Source organism: Trichechus manatus, unplaced genomic scaffold, assembly GCF_000243295.1.
Source record: "Trichechus manatus latirostris isolate Lorelei unplaced genomic scaffold, TriManLat1.0 scaffold00069, whole genome shotgun sequence".
In the NCBI taxonomy this organism is placed as follows: Eukaryota; Metazoa; Chordata; class Mammalia; order Sirenia; family Trichechidae; genus Trichechus; species Trichechus manatus.
Genome location: NW_004444005.1, coordinates 3,352,372 through 3,373,746, shown reverse-complemented (window position 1 = coordinate 3,373,746; position 21,375 = coordinate 3,352,372). Strand labels below are relative to the sequence as shown.

The window sequence follows — 21,375 nt, the reverse complement described above, 5'->3', positions numbered from 1 at the left end:
AATTGACCGAATACCAACTGAAATGATTCAACAAACGGATGCAATGCTGGAAGTGCTCACTCATCTATGCCAAGAAATTTGGAAGACAGCTTCCTGACCAACCAACTGGAACAGATCCCTATCTGTGCCCGTTCCAAAGAAAGGTGATCCAACGAAATGTGGAAATTATCGAACAGCATTATTAATATCACATGGAAGTAAAATTATGCTGAAGATAATTCAAAAACAGTTGCAGCAGTATATTGACAGGGAACTGCCAGAAATTGAAGCTGGATTCAGACAAGGACATGGAACAAGGGATATCACTGCTGATGTCAGGTGTATCATAGCTGAAAGCAGAGAATACCAGAAAGATGTTTACCTGTGTTTTACTGACTATACAAAGGCATTCGACTATGTGGATCATAACAAATTATAGGTAACACTGCGAAGAATGAGAATTCTAGAACACTTAGCTGTGCTCCTGCAGAACTTGTACATAGACCAGAGGCAGCTGTTCGAACAAAACAAGAGATACTGCATGGTTTAAAATCAGGAAAGGTGTGTGTCAAGGTTGTATCCTTTCACCATACTTATTCAATCTATATGCTGAGCAAATAATCCGAGAAGCTGGATGGACTATACGAAGAAGAGCTTGGCATCAAGATTGGAGGAAGATTCATTAACAACCTGTGATAGGCAGATGACACAACCTTGCTTGCTGGAAGTGAAGAGGACTTGAAGCACTTACTGATGAAGATCAAAGACTACAGCTTTCAGTATGAATTACATCTCAACATAAAGAAAACAAAAATCCTCACAACTGGACCAATAAGCAACATCATGATAACCAGAGAAAATACTGAAGTTGTCAAAGATCTTGTTTTACTTGGATCCACAATCAACACTCATGGAAGCAGAAGTCAAGAAATCAAATGACACATTGCACTGGGTAAATCTGCTGCAAAAGACCTCTTCAAAGTATTAAACAGCAAAGATGCCACTTTGAGGACTAAGGTGTGCCTGACCCAAGCCATAGTATTTTTAATCACCTCATATGCATGCAAAGGCTGAACAATGAATACGGAAGACTGAAGAAGAATTGATGCCTTCGAATTATGGTGTTGGCGAAGAATACTGAATATACCATGGACTGCCAAAAGAATGAAGAAATCTATCTTGGAAGAAGTTCAGGCAAAATGTTCCTTAGAAGAGAAGATAGTGAGACTTTGTCTCGCTTACTTTGGACATGTTATCAAAAGGGACCAGCTCCGAGAGAAGCACATCATGCTTGGTAAGGTAGACGGTCACTGAAAATGAGGAAGACCCTCAAGGAGATGCACTGACACAGTGGCTACAACAATGGACTCACACATAACAATCATTATGAAGATGGCACAGGACCGGGCAGGGTTTTGTTCTGTTGTGCACGGGGTCACTGTTGAGTCAGAACCAACTCTATGGCACCTGACAACAACAACAACAACATTTATTGAGTTGCTGCTACATTCCAGGCTCTATATCATAAGCGCTTTTCATTTAATCCCCACTACAACCTAATGACTCTATGGACTCAAATCTACCAATGATCACGAGGATGACGTAGGACCAGGCAACATTTTGTTCTGTTATACATTAAGGTCACCACGAATTACAGCCAACTAGACAGCAATCTGACAACAACAACCTAATCAGGCAGGTACTACCATTATCCTCAATTTACAGAGGAGAAAGCAGACAAATGTATAACTGAGGATACCGTTAAACTACAACTGTTTAACTCAAGAAAATGGAGGGTTTTGTTATTTTGGAGAAATACCATGCCAGCTCTTTCCAGAGAAAGAGAAGCAAATGGCTTGTGCCATGCTGATATAAAGCCAGGTTTTTAGAGAATGCAGTGGAGCAGAAACACAGCCCAGAGGGAAGTAACCAGGGAGGTCAAAGCAATGCATTGCTTGTGAATTGTTAGGGGACTTGTGGGTGGTTAACCCAGGCTCAGAGCACACCTGCCAAGCGCGCGCTTCTTGCTCTCCTTGGCTCGAACCTTCCTCAACAGGTCTTCCAGTTTGCTCGATTCCTCAAAATGAACCCCTATGTCCTCATCCTCTGCTACGCTGATGATATCTCTGTAGAATAAGGATATATCAAAGCCCCCAGGCTTCTTCAGGTGCATCAAGTCAAGGAAGATACCTGGTGCAAGGACAGACAAAAGTGCAGAAAAAAATCAATTTTCATATCTTAATTACTAAAGTATGTTTGCTTTGAGCACTGTGCTCTTTTAAAGAATCATGTATGTGAGATCAAATTGACAACATCAACTCCAAAGGTTGGATGGGAAGCTTAGGGGGCAGTGAGTTTAAGATAACGATGGTGTAATAATTTGGAAAAAGATGGTGAGAAGGGTAATCAGTGTCACTGAATTGCACATGTGGAAATTTCTGAAACGGTGTATCTTCGGCTGTGTATACTTTCACCAAAAGAAAAAAAAAAAATCATGTGAAGAATCTGAATAAAATTATCACAAAGAAAAACAAAATCAATGTTCAGCAAGTGAGAATTTTTTTTCAGTTAAGCTCAAGTATGCCTTTAAAAAACTCCTGAAGAACTAGACTGATTATGAACAACTGCAAGACTTAGCAAAAGTGGCTAAGGAAATCAAATGCTGTAATGACTTCAGACAACGTATTCCAATAACCCACACTCAGGGTAGCATTAAATCTACGACAAGCCCCCTCTGGAAGAGCCCTTGACAGCTAATGGCATGGCCACGTTCAGGGTTAATGTTACCTGGATGTCTCCCCCTGGCTTCACTTTATTCTTTCATTTTACTGTGAATGGGGAAAAGCAAATGCTTGAAACAGCAGTCATATAAACTGCCAATTTAAAACAGTAGGGAGAATGCCTACCTGTGTCACGGAGATCAGCAGCTTTGGTCCTGGCCCGACTAGCTTTGGCACTGTCATTGCCATGGGGGTCGTCTTCATTGGTGAACAGCATGATCCTCTTGTGACTCATCTTGAACTGGACATCACTAAAGAGGTTGGCACAGACCCACAGTGCTTCGCTTAGTGAATAGTCAGATCCACAGCCAATTAGGTCTTGGAAATGTTTCTTTCCCAGCTGTCCCTTAAACCGGTCAAGCTCTAGCACTCGTTTGGCACCTGGTCAGAGGCAGGGGGTCAAATGGACAGAAAAATGAGAACGGTGTCAGTGCTCCCTTTACCACAAGACTGACACAGAAGAGCCTCAGGTCCCCTTCTCACCCCAGGGCTGTTTAACCCATATAGTGAAGTCCACATCCCAGTAAGAACCCCCTTCTGCCCCAGTAAGAACCCCCTTCTGCAGGAAAGCATAATCCCAGCCAAGATGTAATTGCTTCTTTCTCCACATCCCTCTTTGTTCAGGGTAGTAACATGCTCATGTAAGGAAAACAACTGATCTTAAAATATTGCTTACCTGGATTGTCCAACTCCTGTAAGACATAAATATTTTTGAAATTCACTGAATTTTTGTCTTTCTTGGTACCATAGAACACCACTGCCAAGAGATCCCGATCACTGCTTATGATCTTGTTGGTGTACACACTCAGGATGCACTGAAAAAAGGAAAATAAAAATTCAATTAGTCAGTTACCACTAAACATAAGCCCTATAAATACCTGGCATATAGTAGGTGCTCAATAATCCTGACTTTCAGGACACCCACACATCAGTGAGAGTGGTGGGCATATACATCAAGACATAACAAAAAGCAGTGTTGTAAGTATATAATAAACGTATAAGCGGTCCCTACTGGGTGGCACAAATGGTTAAGTGCTCAACTACTAGCTGTAAGGTTGGCAGTTTGAACCCACCCACAGGTACCTCGGAAGACAGTCTTGGTGATCTGCTTCTGAAAGGTGACAGCACTAAAAACCCTATGGAGCAGTTCTATTCTGCACAAAGGAGTCGCCATGAGTTGGAATCGACTTGACGGCAACTAACACCAACTATAAGAAATCAGAGGCTTAAAAACATGTACCTTCTCAGGGAGGGAACTGTACTATAGGGGAACAAGGGAAAAAAGCCCTGCTACCTATATGGAATCAAATTGACAACAGCAACTCCAAAGATTAGACGGGAAACGTAGGGGGCAGTGAATTTATGTTAAGGGAGGAGGAATAACCCAGAAAAGGAGGGTGAGTACAACCAAATGCCTCATGGGATTTGGTTCCTTGGTTTCGAGCTAAGGGTCGTGGTTTCATGGGACACCCCAGCTAACAGGCCTAATAACATGTTTAGTGCCTCCTAGTTCAATGCATAGTGCCTGGGGTCTTAAAAGCTTGCAAGCAGCCATCAAGGGACAGTTTCTCTCTATTCGCCTGGAACAACAAAGGAATAAGCAAAAAGGAGTGTCAGGAATAGGAGGAGGATGTGGAATGTGTGGCTAACGCCTCTATAAACAACTGCCTCCTTTGCCATGAGACCAGAAGAACTGGATGCTGCCTGGCTACCATTACTGAACATTTTGATCAAAGATTCCACGCAGAAGAGAATCTCAAATTCTCGTGGACTCTGGACTTTCTGGAGCCACGGAGGGTGGATGAACTCCTGAAATTATTGTCCTGAGATAATCCTTAAACCTTAAACCAAAAATATCCCCTGAAGTCATCTTAAAACCGAACAACAATTTAGCTTCACTAGTAAAAAAGGTCTGCCTTGAGCATTATGCTCTTTTAAGAACTATCTATACGGCATCAAGTTAACAACAGTAACTCAAAAGATTAGACAGGAACCTTAGGAGGCACTGAATTTATGTTAATGGGGGAGGAACAACTCAGAAAAGGAGGATGAGAAAGGTTACACAACTTGAAGAGTGTAATCAATGTCACTAAATGGTACATGTAGAAACAGTTCAATCGGTGTAGTTTGCTGTGTAGATTCTCAACAACCAAAAAAAAAAAATGCCCTGCAGTGGAATCAGAAAACCTTAATGTCTTAATGTGAGTCCCACCGATGCCACTTACTTGGTTGAGTTTGGGAAGGTCACTTAATGTCTCCTTGAGTATACTGACACCAGGAAAACAGATTTTACATACATAAAATAATTAAAATATTATGTTTATGATAAGTATGCGTGACGTAAAAATTAATCTATAACAACTAACATCATCCTTTTAAATAAAATTTGCTCAATTACCCAATTAAAGACATCAGTATTCCAGTCACAGGAAAGATCTATCCACCACTATAAACTAATGTCAGCATCTGCTAAGTCAGTGCTTCCTAAGTGTTGGTCAGTCCTTGGGGGCCTGTTCAATTCTGGCTGCACCGACAAAATTAAGTTTCTGATTCTGCAAAGCTGAAGAATAAATGTATCTGGTAACTCCCTACCCTATGTCTTGCCTGAGTGTCTAACTTGCATTCCTCCATAGCCATTCTCTCTCCTTAAATGCAGAACCTACATTACGTTTGGTCATGGACAATCATCTGCATGGCAAGTACTCACTTCTAAAAGCATTTACAAAAATCTGGTGAAGGCTTCTTCTAGGTTCTAAGAGTTAAAAACACTAAAACTAAAGTAGAATTTTAGAAAATGTTGCTTCATTGTTTATCAAATGTACACTACTCACTTATGACTTTCTCATTTATTTGCTACACAATACTACAGTCTTTCCAGGGTCTCTAGGCTTCAAGGGTTCCATGAACCCTTTGAAATTATATGCATAACTGTGAGTGTATCTTTTGGGGGAGAGGGTCTATAGCTTTCCTCACATCCTCAAAGAGATCCATGATCCAAAAAAGGTTAAAGCAGTGGTCCTCAAAATGGTGTCTCCAAACAGGCAGCAACAGCATCACCTGGGAACTTGTTGGAAATGCAAATTCTTGGGCCCCACTCCAGACCTATAGAATTAGAAATTCTGATTCTAGAGTGAGGCCTAGCAATCTGTTTTAACAAATCCTCCAGAGGATTCTGATGTAAGCTAAAGTTTGAGAACCACTGCTTTAAAGTAACGGATTTCTTTCTTTATTCTTTTCTTAGATGTAAGATACTGTGATTTGCCAACTACAGAACTGTTAGTGTGCAAACAAATTAAACATGAACAGATTCTGTTTGGTTCCAAACTCTAAAAATATGACATAGGAGATATAGAATAAAACATTGAAAATTCTTCTCTACGAAGCAGGTAAGAGAAATAGCAATCTTTTTTAACCACAGGTTAAAAATATCACTGACAAGAGGACTCATCTCCACACCATAATTGCCAGAATGTCCCGTCTTCCTTTACACTCCCATCTCTGCAGAAGGAGAAGCCCTAAAGCTACTCCTAGGGCTCTGCAGAAGGTGGGGGCAATGAGTCCTAGAGTGCTAAATTCAACAGCCCCCCACCCCCCAAAAAAAGACTTTTTCTCCAGCATTGTTACTCCTTTTCAGCAGCATGTATATACAGCCATCCTGGGAGGCTGATCACCATTTATCATTCACAAATAAACTTTCCAAAGAGCCCATAATTTTTAAGATGGTTTGTCATAGTTATTGTCTTAGTCATCTAGTGCTGCTATAACAGAAATACCACAAGTGGATGGTTTTAACAAAAAGAAGTTTATCTCCTTAAAGTAAAGTAGGCTAAAAGTCCAAATTCAGGGTGTCAGCTCCAGGGGAAGGATTTCTCTCTCTCAGCCTTCTCATCAGTGTTGTCCCCAGACTAGGAGCTTCTCGGCGCAGGGACCCCCGTCCAAAGGATGTGCTCTGCTCCTGGCACTGCTTTCTTGATGGTATGAGGTCCCCCAATTCTCTGCTTGCTTCCCTCTCCTTTTATCTCTTGTAAGGTAAAAGGTGGCGCAGGCCACACCCTAGGGAAACTCGCTTTACATTGGATCAGGGATGTGACCTGGGTAAGGGTGGTGTTATAATCCCACCCTAATCCTCTCTAACATAAAATTACGATCACAAAATGGAGGCCAGCACACAATTCTGGGAATCAGAGCCCAGCCAAATTGATACACACATTTTTTGGGGGACATAATTCAAACCATGACAGTTATCTAGTGCTGCTATAACAGAAATACAAGTGGATGGCTTTAACGAACAGAAATTTCTTTTCTTACAGTTTAGGAGGCTAGAAGTCCAAATTCAGGTGCTGGCTCTAGGCTCAGGGTTCTCACTGTTGGCTCTGGGGAAAGGTCCTTGTCCCTTCAGCTTCTATTCCTTGGCTCCCTGGTGATCTCCACGTGGCAAGGCATCTATCATACCCCATCTCTGCTTGTTCCTTGTCCCTTGTAAGAAACTGACTCAAGACACACCCTACACTAATCCTGCCTCATTAACGTAACAGACAACTCATTCCCAAATGGGATTATAGCCACAGGCATAGAAGTTACAATTTATAACATATATTTTTGGTGGACACAATTCAATCCATAACGTGGTTTTAATACATTTAGGGTAGGAGCTTGTTTGTTTAGTAAATAAAAAAGGCAGTCGTACCTCAATGCTCATTTCAAAAGGAGTCAATTCATTTTCATCACCTTCATTTTGAGATTCAAACATGGCCCTGGAGGCGTCAACCAAGAAAATCAAACTATCTCTTCCTGAATATTTATATTCTCCTGTAAGGGAAACAAAATGAAAGAAAGTATTTGTCCTTGTGTTCATATTTATCATGTTTATCATTCATATAAAACAAACAGAGGAAAGCCATAAGACAAAACATCAGCCTAATGAAAGATTATAAGATGAACACCCTTAAAACCACTACCCATGTCAGGAAATTGAACCATGCCACTTATACCAGAAGCCCCCTACATATTTCCCCTCCCATGAGAAGCCCCCTCCCCTCAAGAGTTACCACTATCCTGGCTTTTGGTAATCACTTCCTTACTTTTCTTTTTAATTTCATCATCCAAGTCTATATCCCTAAACACTAGTTTTACTTATTTTTTAAAACATCTTTGAAGCCTCTTAATCTATAGATACTCCCTCCATATTTTTTCCCCTTTCAACTTAATTTGTTGACAAACCAGGAAATTTGTCATGTAGTTTCCCAGGCTGTGGCTTTTGATGATTGCATCTTTTTGGTGTAGATTAACATAGTCCTCTCCTCTGTATTTCCTACAAAGGACCTACCTTCAGGCTTAATCAGATTCAAGTTTTTGTTTGTTTTTTTGCATGACTATACCATAGGAGATATTGTATTTTTCAAAAAAAGGCATATAACGTCTGGTTGTCTCTCTCTTTGACGCTGCTGGTGCTTAATACAATAAATTTAATTATCTACCTTTTGGGAAACAATATGGCAATATATATCAAGAGCCTAAAACACAAGATTTCCAACTTTGACCAAATGATTCTAAGTATTTCTTAGTAATCTGTCCTAGGAAAATAAAATATGAAAAAACCTTTATGCAAAATTTATCATGATGCTGTTTATTAATGAAATGAAAATAAAATATCCATCAGAAGGCAGACTGAGTGAATAAATTACCATACATTTAAAATGAGTCAGACAGACTAGATCTCTGTAGTTGCACGGAGAGATATCATACTTACGAAAACCATAAGGAAAAAAGAACACAAAATTATGTATCTACATTTAAGATCTTTCTTGAATAAGACCGGTGCAATTTTTCAAGGAAAAAATTATATATGTACTATCATTACAACTACACAAAGAAAATTAAATTCAAAAAAAAACAGATACTGTAGTTACATACGTAAAATGAAAGACATCTATAGAAGGAAATATGCAAAATGCCAAAATGCTGCTAGCGGTTGTGCTGTTGTTGTTAGGTGCCATTGAGTCGATTCCGACTCATAGTGACCCTATATATAAAACAGAACAAAACACTGCCTGGTCTTGCGCCATTCTCACAATCATTGCTATGCTTCAGCCCACTGCTGCAGCCACTGTGTCAACCTATCTCACTGAGGGTCTTTCTCTTTTTCACTGACCCTCTAGTTTACAAGCATGATGTCCTTTTCCAGGGACTGGTCCCTCCTAACATGTCCAAAGTATATAAGACAATGTCTCACCATCTTCACTTCCAAGAACCATTCTGGCTATACTTTTCCCAAGACAGATGTGTTCATTTTTCTGGCAGTCCACGGTATATTCAATATTCTTTGCCAACACCATAATTCAAAAGCTTCAATTCTTCTCTGGTCTTCCTTATTCGTTGTCCAGTTTTCGCATGGACATGAGGCGATTGAAAATATCATGACTTGGATCAGGTACATCTTAGTCCTCAAAGTGGTATCTTTGCTTTTTAACACTTTAAAGAGATCTTTTGCAGCAAATTTGCCCAGTGCAATACATCATTTGATTTCTTAACTTCTGCTTCTATGCGCACTGATTGTGGATCCAAGTAAAATAGTGGTTGTGTTAGGATGGTAGATTATACTAGTTTTTCTCTTTTCTTTATTTTTTATATTTCCTATATTTTTCTCACTTTGAATAAAAACAATTTGTAAAAGTTTCTACCCCAGGAGTTAAATTAACCAGTATGTAGATTACATGTGGTCTATTTGATTCCCGTGTATTCCATCTAGCGAGGTGCACCTGTAAAGTCACCATTTGTTGTTGAAAAAAGGGATTTGCAATGAAGAAGTCGTTGGTCTTGCAAAATTCTATCAAACCATCTCCAACACTGTTTCTATCACCAAGGCCACATTTTCCAGGTACCGCTCCTTTTTCGTTTCCAACTTTTGTGTTCCAGTCACCAGTAATTATCAACGCATCTTGACTGCATGTTCGATCAATTTCAAACTGCAGAAATTGGTAAAAATCTTCAATTTTCTCATCTCTGGCAATTAGTGGTTGCTGTGTAAATTTGAATAATAGTCATATTAACTCGTTTTCCTTGTAAACGTATGGATATTATCCTATCACTGACAGCTCTGTACCTCAGGACACATCTTGAAATGATCTTTCTGACGATGAATGCAACGTCACTCCTCTTCAATTTGTCATTCCTGGCATAGTAGACCATATGATCGTCCAATTCAAAATGACCAATACCAGTCCATTTCTGCTCACTAACACATAGGATATTGATCTTTATGCATTCCATTTCATTTTTGACAACTTCCAGTTTTCCTAGATTCATACTTCCTACATTCCATGTTCCAGTTATTAACGGATGTTTGAAGCTGTTTATTTTCATTTTAAGTCATGCCACCTCAGCAGATGAAGGTCTCAAAAGCTTTACTCCATCCTCATCATTAAGGGTGACTCTACTTTGAGGAGGCGGCTCTTCCCCAATCATATTTTGAGTGCCTTCCAACCTGAGGGGCTCATCTTCAGGCCCCATACCAGACAATGTTCTGCTGCTATTCATAAGGTTTTCACTGGCCAATTGTTTTCAGAAGCAGACCGCCAAGTCTGTCTTCCTAGTCTGTCTCAGTCTGGAAGCTTTACTGAGACCTGTCCACCATGGGTGACCCTACTGCTATTTGAAATACCAGTAGCATAGCTTCCAGAATTACAGCAACATGCAAACCACCACGGTACGACAAATTAACAGATGCGTGGGCAACTATACAAGTGGACCTCGCCAGATGGAGTACACAGGAATCAAATCACTACATCTGTGGAAAAAAATGATGGAGAAGCTCAACATCATCAGTCATAAAAAGGCCGGGGCCAACTGCGGAACAGACCATTAACTGCTCATATGCAAGTTCAAGTTGAAGCCGAAGAAAATTAGAGCAAGTTTACAAGAGCCGAAATGCGACCTTGAGTATATCTCACCTGAATTTAGAAACCATCTCAAGAACAGATTTGACACATTGAACACTAATGACCGAAGACCAGATGAATTATGGAATGACATCAAGGGCAGCATACATAAAGAAAGCAAAAGGTCATTAAAAAGACAGAAAACACCAAAATGGATGTCAGAAAAGACTCTGAAACTTGCTCTTGAACGTACAGTAGCTAAAGAGAAAAGAAGAAATTATCAAGCAAAAGAGCTGAACAGAAGATTTCAAAGGATGCCTCAAGAAGACAAAGTAAAATACTATAATGACATGTTCAAAGACCTGGAGTCAGAAAATCAAAAGGGAAGAACATGCTCAGCATTTCTCAAGCTGAAAGAACTGAAAAATAATTCAAGCCTCAAGTTGCAATACTGAAGGATTCTATGGCAAAATACTGAATGACACAGGAAGCATCAAAAGAAAATGGAAGGAATATACAGAATCACTGTACCAAAAAGAAATAGTCAACTTTCAGCTACTACAGGATGTAGCATACGATCAAGAACCAGTGGTACCAAAGGAAGAGGTACAAGCTGCACTGAAGGGACTGGCAAAAAACAGGGCTCCAGGAATTGATGGAATACCAATTGAGATGTTTCAACAAACAGATGCAATGCTGGAGGCGCTCACTCATCTATGCCAAGAAATGTGGAAGACAGCTTCCTGGCCAACGGTCTTAGTCATCTAGTGCTGCTATAACAGAAATACCACAAGTGGATGGCTTTAACAAAGAAAAGTTTACTTCCTCACAGTAAAGTAGGCTACAAGTCTAAACTCAGGGCTTCAGATCCAGGGAAAGGCATTCTCTCTCTGTCAGCCTTCTCATCAGTGTTCCCCCGGACTAGGAGCTTCTCCGTGCAGGGAACCCGGGTCCAAAGGACACGTTCTGCTCCTGGCACTGCTTCCTTGCTGGTATGAGGTCCCCCTGTCTCTCTGCTCACTTCTCTCTTTTATATCTCAGGAGATTGCCTCAGGACACAATCCAATCTTGTAGACTGAGCCCTGTCTTACTAACATAACTGCCACCCATCCTCCCTCATTAACATCACAGAGGCAGGATTTACAACATAGAGGAAAATCACACAATACCAGGAATCATGGCCCAGCCAAATTGATACACACATTTTTTGGGGAACATAATTCATTCCATGACACCAACTTACTAGAAGAGATGCACATTTGTGCCCATTCCAAAGAAAGGTGATCCAACAGAATGTGGAAATTATCAAAAAATATCATTAATATCACACACAAGTAAAATTTTGCTGAAGATCATTCAAAAGCAGTTGCAGTGGTACATCAACAGGGAACTGCCAGAAATCAACCTGGATTCAGAAGAGGACATGGAAGGAGGGGTATCACTGCTGACGTCAGAGGGATCCTGGCTGAAAGCAGAGAATACCAGAAAGATGTTTACCTGTTTTATCGACTACGCAAAGGCATCTGACTGTGTGGATTGTAACAAATTATGGAGAACATTGCGAAGAACAGGAATTTCAGAACACTTAATTGTGCTCATGAGGAACCTGTACATAGACTGAGAAGCAGTCTTTTGAACAGAATGAAGGGATACTGCGTGGTTTAAAGTCAGGAAAGTTGTGCATCAGGGTTGCATCCGGTCATCATACTTATTCAATCTGTATGCTGAGCAAATAATCTCAGAAGCTGGACTATATGAAGCAGAACGCAGCATCAGGACTGGAAGACTCATTAACAACCTGTGATATGCAGATGACACACAAGCTTGCTTGCTGAAAGTGAAGAGGACTTAAAGCACTTACTGATGAAGTTTAAAGGCCAGAGCCTTCAGTATGGATTGCACCTCAACATAAAGAAAACAAAACCCCTCACAACTGGACCAATAAGCAACATCGTGTTAAACGAAGAAGATATCGAAGTTATCAAGGATTTCATTTTACTTGGATCCACAATCAAGACCCATGGAACGGCAGTCAAGAAATCAAACGATATACTGCATTGGGCAAATCTGCTGCAAAAGACTTCTTTCAAGTGTGAAAAAGCAAAGATGTCACTTTGAGGACTAAGGTGTGCCTGACCCAACCCATGGTATTTTCAATCGCCTCATATGCTTGCAAAAGCTGGTCAATGAGTAAGGAAGACTGAAGAACTGATGCCTTTGAATTATGGTGTTGGCGAAGAATACTGAATATACCATGGACTGCCAGAAGAACGAAAACTGTCTGTCTTGGAAGAAGTACTGCCAGAATGCTCTTTGGAGGCAAGGATGGTGAGACTTTGTCTCACGTACTTTGGACATGCTATCAGGAGGGACCAGTCCCTGGAGAAGGACATCATGCTTGGTAAAGTACAGGCTCAGCAAAAAAGAGGAAGATCCTCAACAAGACGGGACTGACACTGGCTGCAACTATGTGCTCAAGCATAACAATTGTGAGGATGGCGCAGGATTGGGCAGTGTTTCATTCTGTTGTACACAGAATTGCTATGAGTCAGAACCAACTCAACAGCACCTAACAACAGCAACAGATCGCACGTACACCCATTATTTATCTTCTTTTCTTCTATGTGTTGCTATGTTGCTTGAGTATACACTCCCAAACCTGGAGACTAAACCCAACCCGTTGCCGTCGAGTTTACTCCAATTCATCGTGAGCCCACAGGACAAAGCAGAACTGCCCCATAGGGTTTCCAAGACTGTAATCTTTACAGAAGCAGATTGCCACATGCCATCTCTTTCTCCTGGAGAGTGTCTGGTGGATTTGAACTGCTGACTTTTCTGCTAGCAGCCAACTGCTTAATCACTAGGCTACCAGGGCTCCTTACGTGGAACCTGAGGGGAGGGAATGACTCTACTGTCTGGTGGGTAACGTTTACTCTGGGGTTGCTGTGGTTATTGTAGATTGAAGGCATTTTTACACTGAGGCCCTGGAATGAGTAAAACTACTTTCCTCGGTGAGTAAGCCTCTACCCTGAGCCACCTAAGTGGCAGAGGATACCCATGGTCAGGGTCATTTATTAGCATTCAACAGGTGTTAATTTACCACTGTCCCGCAAAAGTTTCAGCCTAGAGATGTCCCACAGACTAGAACTGGAAATGATTAAAAGAGTCTTGAAGAGCTCAGCACAGTTCAAAGGAAGAAATGGGTTTGGGATTATCTGGGGAGAGAAGAGTGGTCCATTAGACAGCAAAAGCCATTCAGCAGAGATAGACCGGGGAGGTCTTTTCTTCCACACAAAACGTTACTACAAGTTTAAGTCTCTTACCACCTGCTTCAGGGCCCTCATGTTGTTCTTCTTCTTCTTCATCTCCCTCGTTTTTGTAATAAGACTCCCACCCTGACATGGCAGTTACTGCTCACTAGAGGAAAGAAGGTTAAGGTCAGTGACCAGAAAATTTAAACCGAAAAAAAAAAATCGACTCCTAGGCTCCTCTGAGATCTGTCCTAAGGGTTCGAGGTTAGTCATGAGGAATACGGGTGCTGGATCCTGCTGCCCCGACGGCTCCCGCCAGTTGGTGCGGCGGTAAGTGGGTATGAGGATCATTCCAGTAGAAGCCTCACCTTAAGTATCCCTTACAGACGCTTCAGGGCCGGTGGTGGCCCGAGGAGGCCGCTTTGGTGGATGTGTGGGTTCAGCCCAACCCTGGGATCCCCGTCCCGCACACAGCGCCATCTGGACTGTGAGGGATTCCCGCTCTGGGATACTTCGTCTTCTAGCGGACCCGCCGGTCCTCATCACGCCGAAACCCTCAACCCCTAGCCAGTCACGCCCAGTGGGTCGCCGCAGGAGGCCTCAAAGGCCAGGTTCCGCCTCCCCGGGAAGAGGACGCGGGGTCCCCAGTCTCTCTACCCTTCATATCTGAGCATTTCAGGCCGACGGCGAGGCTAGGGGGGCGCGTGACACTGAGTAGGTGAAGCGTGACGAGGCCAGCCCTCGATAGTGAGCAACTTCCACAGAACATAGCCCTTCCTTGTTTACCTTCGGTGCAGAAAACAGCAACTTGGACCCGGCCTGGAGCGCCGCGCACGCGCAGGCTCCAGCTCTCGCTCCCAGTCAACGCCTCACCGTCATCACGCATCGCGCGCGCTCCTTATCGTCAAATTGACACGCCCACTACTCCAAAGAGCTTTCTACACGCGTCCCGAATTAACACCAGCCCCGTTTGCTAAAGCCCCGCCCCAGATTGCGAAGCCCCGCCCCTCCCTGCCCGTCAGGGCGGTAGGCACATGCGCGTAAGCGCGCCCCCGCCCCCTCCCTCTCTTCCGCGCCGTTCTTGCCGGTCCCGGCTCTGTCACCTCACAGTTGTCGTTGCTGGTGGCGGGTGCGGGGGCGCGAGCAGCGCAGGGCCGCCTTTCCCCCGCCCCTCAGGCCTGGCCCAGGCTCGCTCCCCCCCCACCGCTCCTTCCGCTCCCACCCAGTCGGGTACGGGAAGGTCCGAGCCACTGCCGGGTGCCAAAGGGACGTCGTGGCCGCTGCCGCCACGGGTCCCGATGGAGCCGCCGAATCTCTATCCGGTGAAGCTCTACGTGTACGACCTGTCTAAGGGCCTGGCCCGACGGCTCAGCCCCATCATGCTGGGTGAGGGGGCTGGGGGCGGGCGGGAAGCAGGGCTGGAGCCGGGTAAGAAGGTCCTGGTGCGGCCGGCCATGGGGGGAGGCCGGGACCCCGGCTCAGGGCGGGGACATCGGGCCCAGAGGACCCTCCCCTGCGCTAAAAATGGAAGAAAAGCCCGAATGGAGAAGGGACAGCCTGTCCAGGGTTTGGGCCCCCTGAGCCGCGCTTCCCCGTCTTCACGTTTAAATCCTGGGAGAAGGGATGGAGAAGTCACGCCCTCCGCAAGCCGGAGCTCCGGCAGACACACTTCTCGAGCCCCTGTAGCGGGGGGTGGGGGTAGGGGAAGCTGGCGCCGGTCTGCGCGGATTCCCCCTCCGTACGCCTCCTTCCTCGCGCCGTGTCGGCAGGGAAGGATGCCTGCCTTGTGGTGACAGGGACACTGCAGAAGAGATTCGCCGGTGGCCCTAGGAAAGCCTGCCTTCTGTTCCAAAAGGAAACTCCCTCCCTGCAGTCCCTGGGGTGGGCGGAAAGGGAGCGCCTGAGCGTCGTCGCCCCAGGTAGAGGGAAAGTCAGGTCGCCAGGAGCCGGAACTCCAGAATTCACCAAGTTCGGCCTCAAGATGTGCCTTCTCACAACAGTTTCTAAGTTAATGTCTTTGGCCCAGGTGGTAAGAAAGCAATGCCAGGGGGAGGATTGGATGCTGTTGTGTCAGTAGGGTTAATAAGGGAAGTATTTCGGCTGTGCTATTAAACTGGTTAACTACCAGGAGAGAAAACCAGCTCTAGTTCAGTGTAGATCAAATCTCATTACAACCCACATACCAAAATGTCTTGTGTAACATAGGAATTGTCAGGTGTGTGATTTCAGATGTTAGGCAGGACCAGATTCCAAGAGTTGAAAATGAAACTCCTTTGGCAATACCCTTTTGAATGGATGGTTTTTCCTGGTTTCTAAGGAGACATTGGAGAATGTTTTTCTTGGTGAGACAAGGGGTCAGAGGTCAAATAAGCAAGGCGACTTCTGAGGGCATCTTTTCAATGTCCTGAATTTCTAATGTGTTGTAGTGAGTTGAACTTAAATCTCTTAACCTTGGTCCAGTGAATAGTTCCTATGTTTGGCTTCACATCAGAATTATGTAGAATGCTTGTTAAAAATACAAATGCGTCCGTTTCCAACATATATGGTTAAATGAGAAAAGAAAAAACCACATTAGAACAATTCTTTAAATATGCAAGTGTGTGCTTAAAGCAAAAGACATACCTGTATTTGCTTAAGTAAGTAATTATCTGGAAGGATACACAAGAAATTGCTAACTGGTAATTTATAGAAAGAGGAACTTGATACCTCAGGGGCAGGAGTGGAAGCGAAAGTTTGCTGTAAACTTTTTCATGCCTTTTGAATTGGGTAGTACATGCATATATTACCTATTCAAAATAAGCAAACTCTTACATATATGGATTTAAATATATATTTTTTAAATATATGGATTCTAAGGCCTCACTTCACAAATGCTAAATCAAAATCCTCTGGAGTGTGATCCAAAATTCTAGATTTTAAATAAACTCCTCAGATAATTCTCATATCACCAGCCCATTATTGGACAGAAGTTTGGGCCTAGATCAATGATGGCTAAAATGAGGAAGGCAAATCTGAAAGGGAAACTAACAAAGTCACTGTTTGAGGAAGATGTTAATCATTAATAGATTACATCAGTGGAGTTGTAACTGAATTTCTTGGTACAGAGCTATTTGGTTTGGTCATAGTGAAGAGGCATTCTTAGACCCATAAGGAAGTAAAAATTGCCCCCTTTATACTGGGTATTACGCCCACGTATATAACAACCCACACATATTACATAATGTGTAGAAATGATGAAATTAAGTAAAACAGTTTTGGCATAATGTGAGCGTTATTGTTGTAGGCTGAAAGAGGCCTTAGAGATCATTACTTTGTTCAACAGACATTTGTTGAGTGCCTGCTACGTGCTAGTCAATGTGCTAAGTTCAACTGAGGATGCCATGAAGAGCAAAGACATGCTCTTTGCCATCATGGAATCTAGTGGGGAAAACATTAGAAAAAACAAGCAAATAAAATAATTTCAAATTGTGCAAAGTGCTGGGCTGTGCAGGAAGCACGCTGGGCACAGAGGTAGAAGTGAGACCTATTTTAAGGAGAGAGACCTAAATAAGGGTAGCATGAATAGTGACTTAAGCTGGGAGTTTAAGGATGAGGAAGTAGTCACAAGGAGAGTGGGAAAAACAGAGGGATTAACCTCCAAAGGCCCTGAGGCAGGAAAAGGCCTGACCTTGTCCTGGATCAGAAAGAACGCCTTGGTGTGGAGTGTAGTGGGTGAAAGGGAAAGGGCCATAACTGGAGGTGGAGTGATAGCCCTGCATCTACCACTGCCCCTTTTTTTTTTTTCTAAATAGATGTGAGATCCTGGAAAGCTTCAGCCAAAAATAGGAACTTCGCCAGTTTGGCACGTCTGATCACAGTGGTATTTCTGAGGACATCACCTTGCCTGCCAAATCTGATTTTCTCTATCCTTTTTATCCCATATTGCTTTATGCCTTTTGCAAAAGTAATATCTTGAAGACATGAAGAAAGGGTTATGGAAGCTAACAGTCATGCTTTCTAATAGTCATGAGTCCTCAGCTTACTACTTCATCCGTTACAGACACACTAACCTTAAAGGTGGGTGTGGCTCAGTTCTGTGAGTAGTCGTATATTGATCCCTCTCATTCCTAAATATATTTGAATCTTTAAAAAATCAATTTGTTTCCTGATGTTTGCAATGAATTCTACAAGTATATTAATAGCTAGCTAGCATTTATTGAGAGCTTACCATGTGCCAGCCCCCCCGACCCCCCTTTTTGTTTGAGTGTTTTGCATGGGTTATAATTCTCACCACAGCTCTGTGAGATAAGTCCTGTTATTACCTCCATTTTTCAGTTGAGGAGCTTGAGACCCAGGGAGTTAAGAATTTGCCCCAGGTCATGTAGCTGGGAAGTGGCAGGGCCAGGTTATGAACACAGACAGTCTGCCTTCCAGAGCTCATGTTCTCGATCATTTTGCTACACCACCTCTACTGTGTACTGTATTTTTTAACTGATGTAAAGTAGGTGCCTTGTTCAAATTTATAAAGGCATCCTGAGCCAAGTACTTCAAGTTTAGATGAGAAGAAAAATCTGGATTCAGTGTGCATGTGCCTTTTGTAATCTTAATAGATTTACGGTCATCCCTCTTAGCCTTCATCTTTCCAGACTAGAGAAATCTCATCTTTTTAGTGTGACCTCATTAGCTGGGCAACACTCATTAGCATTTAGTGTGACTCTCATTCCTCATATGTGTCAGTTCCCCATTGTAAGAACTCCTCTTCCTCCATTACTGTTTGCAGTTGGACTACATAACACCCAGTATAATTCCCCTGTCCCCCGAAACCACGTAGACGCCACAGTTTTACCCTGGCCAGTTTTCAGTCTCAGAATTGCCGCCCATGAAGGCATTCCTTTTCCACAGTCCTTCACTTGCCATGATATTGGTCCTAAAATTACCGTGGTGTCCCACTTCTAATACGGCAGACAGCCTGATTATACCTTTTTTTTTTTTTTTTTTTCAGTCACCATTTGCCTAAGATAATTAGCTGTTATAATTGTCCTTCAGTTCCTCCATTTATTAAATTTGGGTGCTCTTTAAACTTCTTGACCTCTTTTTGTGCTAAAGTACCTACAGATAAATATAGTTTTGTGTTTTTAAAAATTGCAGTAAGAGGTGCTTCATGTTTGTTGACTATTTTCTGGTTTGAAGTATTGTATACATGCATGTATCCCAAGATTACATTTTTTTTTTTTTTACAAGCCTATCTCAAAATTGTTCCAAGGTTTAAAGATTAACTTGGGAAAAACAGAATATATATTTCTTGGTAGAATGCAATCTTATGAATATTGGAGATTTTACTCAGTTCTTTGCTTCATTCTGTAGTTGTTGTTAGGTGCCATCAAGTCGATTTTGACTTGTGGTGACCTCATGTGACAGAGTAGAACTGCTCTTTAGGGTTTTCCAGGCCCTAATCTTTATGGTAACAGATCACTGGGTGGGTTTGAACTCACAACGTTTTGGTTAGCAGCCAAGTGCTTAACCATTACACCACTAGAGCTCCTTCATTCTGTAGTACAAGTAGTAAAGAAATAAAAGACATGGACTCTGTCCTCCAGGAGTTCATTTCCCTAAAAATAATGTATGCTGACTTCTGGGCAACATGGTGCTATAGTCATAAGCACCACGCCGTCCCTCCGCAGGAAAGATCAGAAAAACTAAGTCAAACAGAGTCACATGTCAATCCTGAAACCCTGCACATCAAATGAAGAGATAAAGAACTCAGCCAAGCACCAAATGGAATAAGAAACTGACTGAGAACAGCAAACGAGGAGAGATACATGCAGAGGTCCCCTATCAGCTACTGCAGCACGAATCCGCCATCTTGGACTCCTATCGGAGATCAGCGAATGGGGATATGAGAAAGCAGCTTCACAGAGCTTCCAGCAGGAGACAGAATAACCAGTAACCAGCGATATAGGCTTTCCCACCCCCCACCCTTCTTCACCGTGACTTGGCCTCCTCTGCTTCCTGCAGCCACAGTCTCTTGGCCAGGAGGCACCCCGGTCTCGCTAGGATTCCACCTGCCCGCACTCGCCGGCTCCCTGAGTGCCTGTTGTTGGTGGCTGGTGTTGCTTTTTTCCGCTTCTTTGGATTCCTCCCTTACCTCTCACCACTTCCCCCTCCTTTCTCTCAAGTGCTTGGCTCTGTGCACCATCTATGCTTCTTCCTGAAAGGCTGCAAAACACTGCTTGACTGTGAAACTGCTTCCCGGCCCGTGCCACCATGCTGGTAGGACCCCCGAGGCTTTTTTGTTTGTTTGTTTGCTCCAATTGGTTCTGTTTTGATTTGTTTATTTTCTTTATCTTTTCTCGGCTTGGGAGCCCCTTCTGGTCAGGCAGTACCATGCGGCTTGGAAGCTACTCCCTTAAACTCTGCGCAGATGTACAGGGTCATCCCTGGGGGCATTTATTTTTTCTTGTTTTTTGGTTTTTGCTTTGTTGTCTTTCTTCATTTCCAGTTTCTTGATTTATTCATTTTTTTTCTTTTACCCTTTTTCTTTGTTTTCTTTTTGTTTTTCCTCGTTTCTCAGTCTCTCATCTCTCCACTCTAATAGCAAGCTCCCTTAGCACTCTTTTTTGTTTGTGTGTATGTTTTTGGCTCCTGTTTCTCTCTCCTCTCTCTCATCTTTCCCATACCCATCTTAGCTCCACACATCACAATCTACCCCCTCCTTCCTGCCTACCTGCACCGTGCACTGAACATCACACTCCCAAGCAGCATAGGCACGGCCTACTGGAACCTGCCCTGCACTGATTCCTGGTCCACACTGTCAGCCCTGGTACGTGCCACAAACAACCCATCCCAGCAATTCCCCTTCAGCTGGACCTGCCCTGCTGTACCATACCTGAGTGATTGACCCTGCCCATTGGAGGAGGTGAAAAGTATCGTGCCCACAGACGAGCAAACAACAAAGAACACACAGCCCACTTGCTCAGACATAACCAAATGAAACAAAAAAGCACGACGAAACAAATCTAGAATCAATAAATGAGGAAAATAACCACTGAATGCCCCAAAGACAGCAGACAATATCAAAACATTTACAAAAACAGGACAAGATGGTTCCAGTAGGCATCCAAAATAAAACACCAGCTGACCTTCTAGTAGAAGAAAAGGTACTAGACCTAACTGATAGGGAATTCAAATCTCTAATATTCAGAATTATCCAAGAGTTTAAGCAAAAAACAGACAAAAATGAGGAAAAAATAGACAAACTCATGGAAAGGGCAGACAAATTCATGGAAAATACAGACAAAAATATGGAAGAATTCAAGAAAACAATACAAGAACAAAATGCCAAAATAAATTCACAACTAGAAAACATACAAAAACAACAATTTAAAATCCAAAAGATAAACAACAAGATTTAAGAAATGGACAGTGTCATAGAACGGCTGAGAAGCAGGTTTGAAACAATGGAAGATAGGATCAGTGAAATTGAAGACAAACACTTGGCTACAACTCTGT

General features: G+C 42.8%; 2 protein-coding genes across 5 annotated transcripts in view; one reads left to right on the top strand and one right to left on the bottom strand.

Moving 5' to 3' along the window:
* Positions 1 to 14,779, bottom strand: part of XRCC6 (X-ray repair cross complementing 6) — a 42,943-nt gene extending 28,164 nt beyond the window's left edge. For 3 of the 4 annotated variants that reach the window (XM_023734585.1, XM_023734586.1, XM_004379969.2), the window contains exons 1-6: positions 14,674 to 14,779; positions 13,960 to 14,053; positions 7,447 to 7,568; positions 3,436 to 3,574; positions 2,886 to 3,140; positions 1,986 to 2,169 (exon numbers count right to left, since the gene is read on the bottom strand). In XM_023734585.1, coding sequence (XP_023590353.1) covers positions 1,986 to 2,169; positions 2,886 to 3,140; positions 3,436 to 3,574; positions 7,447 to 7,568; positions 13,960 to 14,038 — 779 coding nt within the window. In that variant the 5' untranslated portion in view covers positions 14,039 to 14,053; positions 14,674 to 14,779. Of the gene's footprint in view, positions 1 to 1,985; positions 2,170 to 2,885; positions 3,141 to 3,435; positions 3,575 to 7,446; positions 7,569 to 13,959; positions 14,054 to 14,255; positions 14,562 to 14,673 lie in introns of those variants that run through there. The other variant, XM_023734584.1, reaches the window with a different exon arrangement.
* A 201-nt stretch (positions 14,780 to 14,980) lies between these two features.
* Positions 14,981 to 21,375, top strand: part of DESI1 (desumoylating isopeptidase 1) — a 26,930-nt gene continuing 20,535 nt past the window's right edge. The window contains exon 1 of the mRNA XM_004379968.2: positions 14,981 to 15,273. Coding sequence (XP_004380025.1) covers positions 15,186 to 15,273 — 88 coding nt within the window. The 5' untranslated portion in view covers positions 14,981 to 15,185. The remainder of the gene's footprint in view (positions 15,274 to 21,375) is intronic.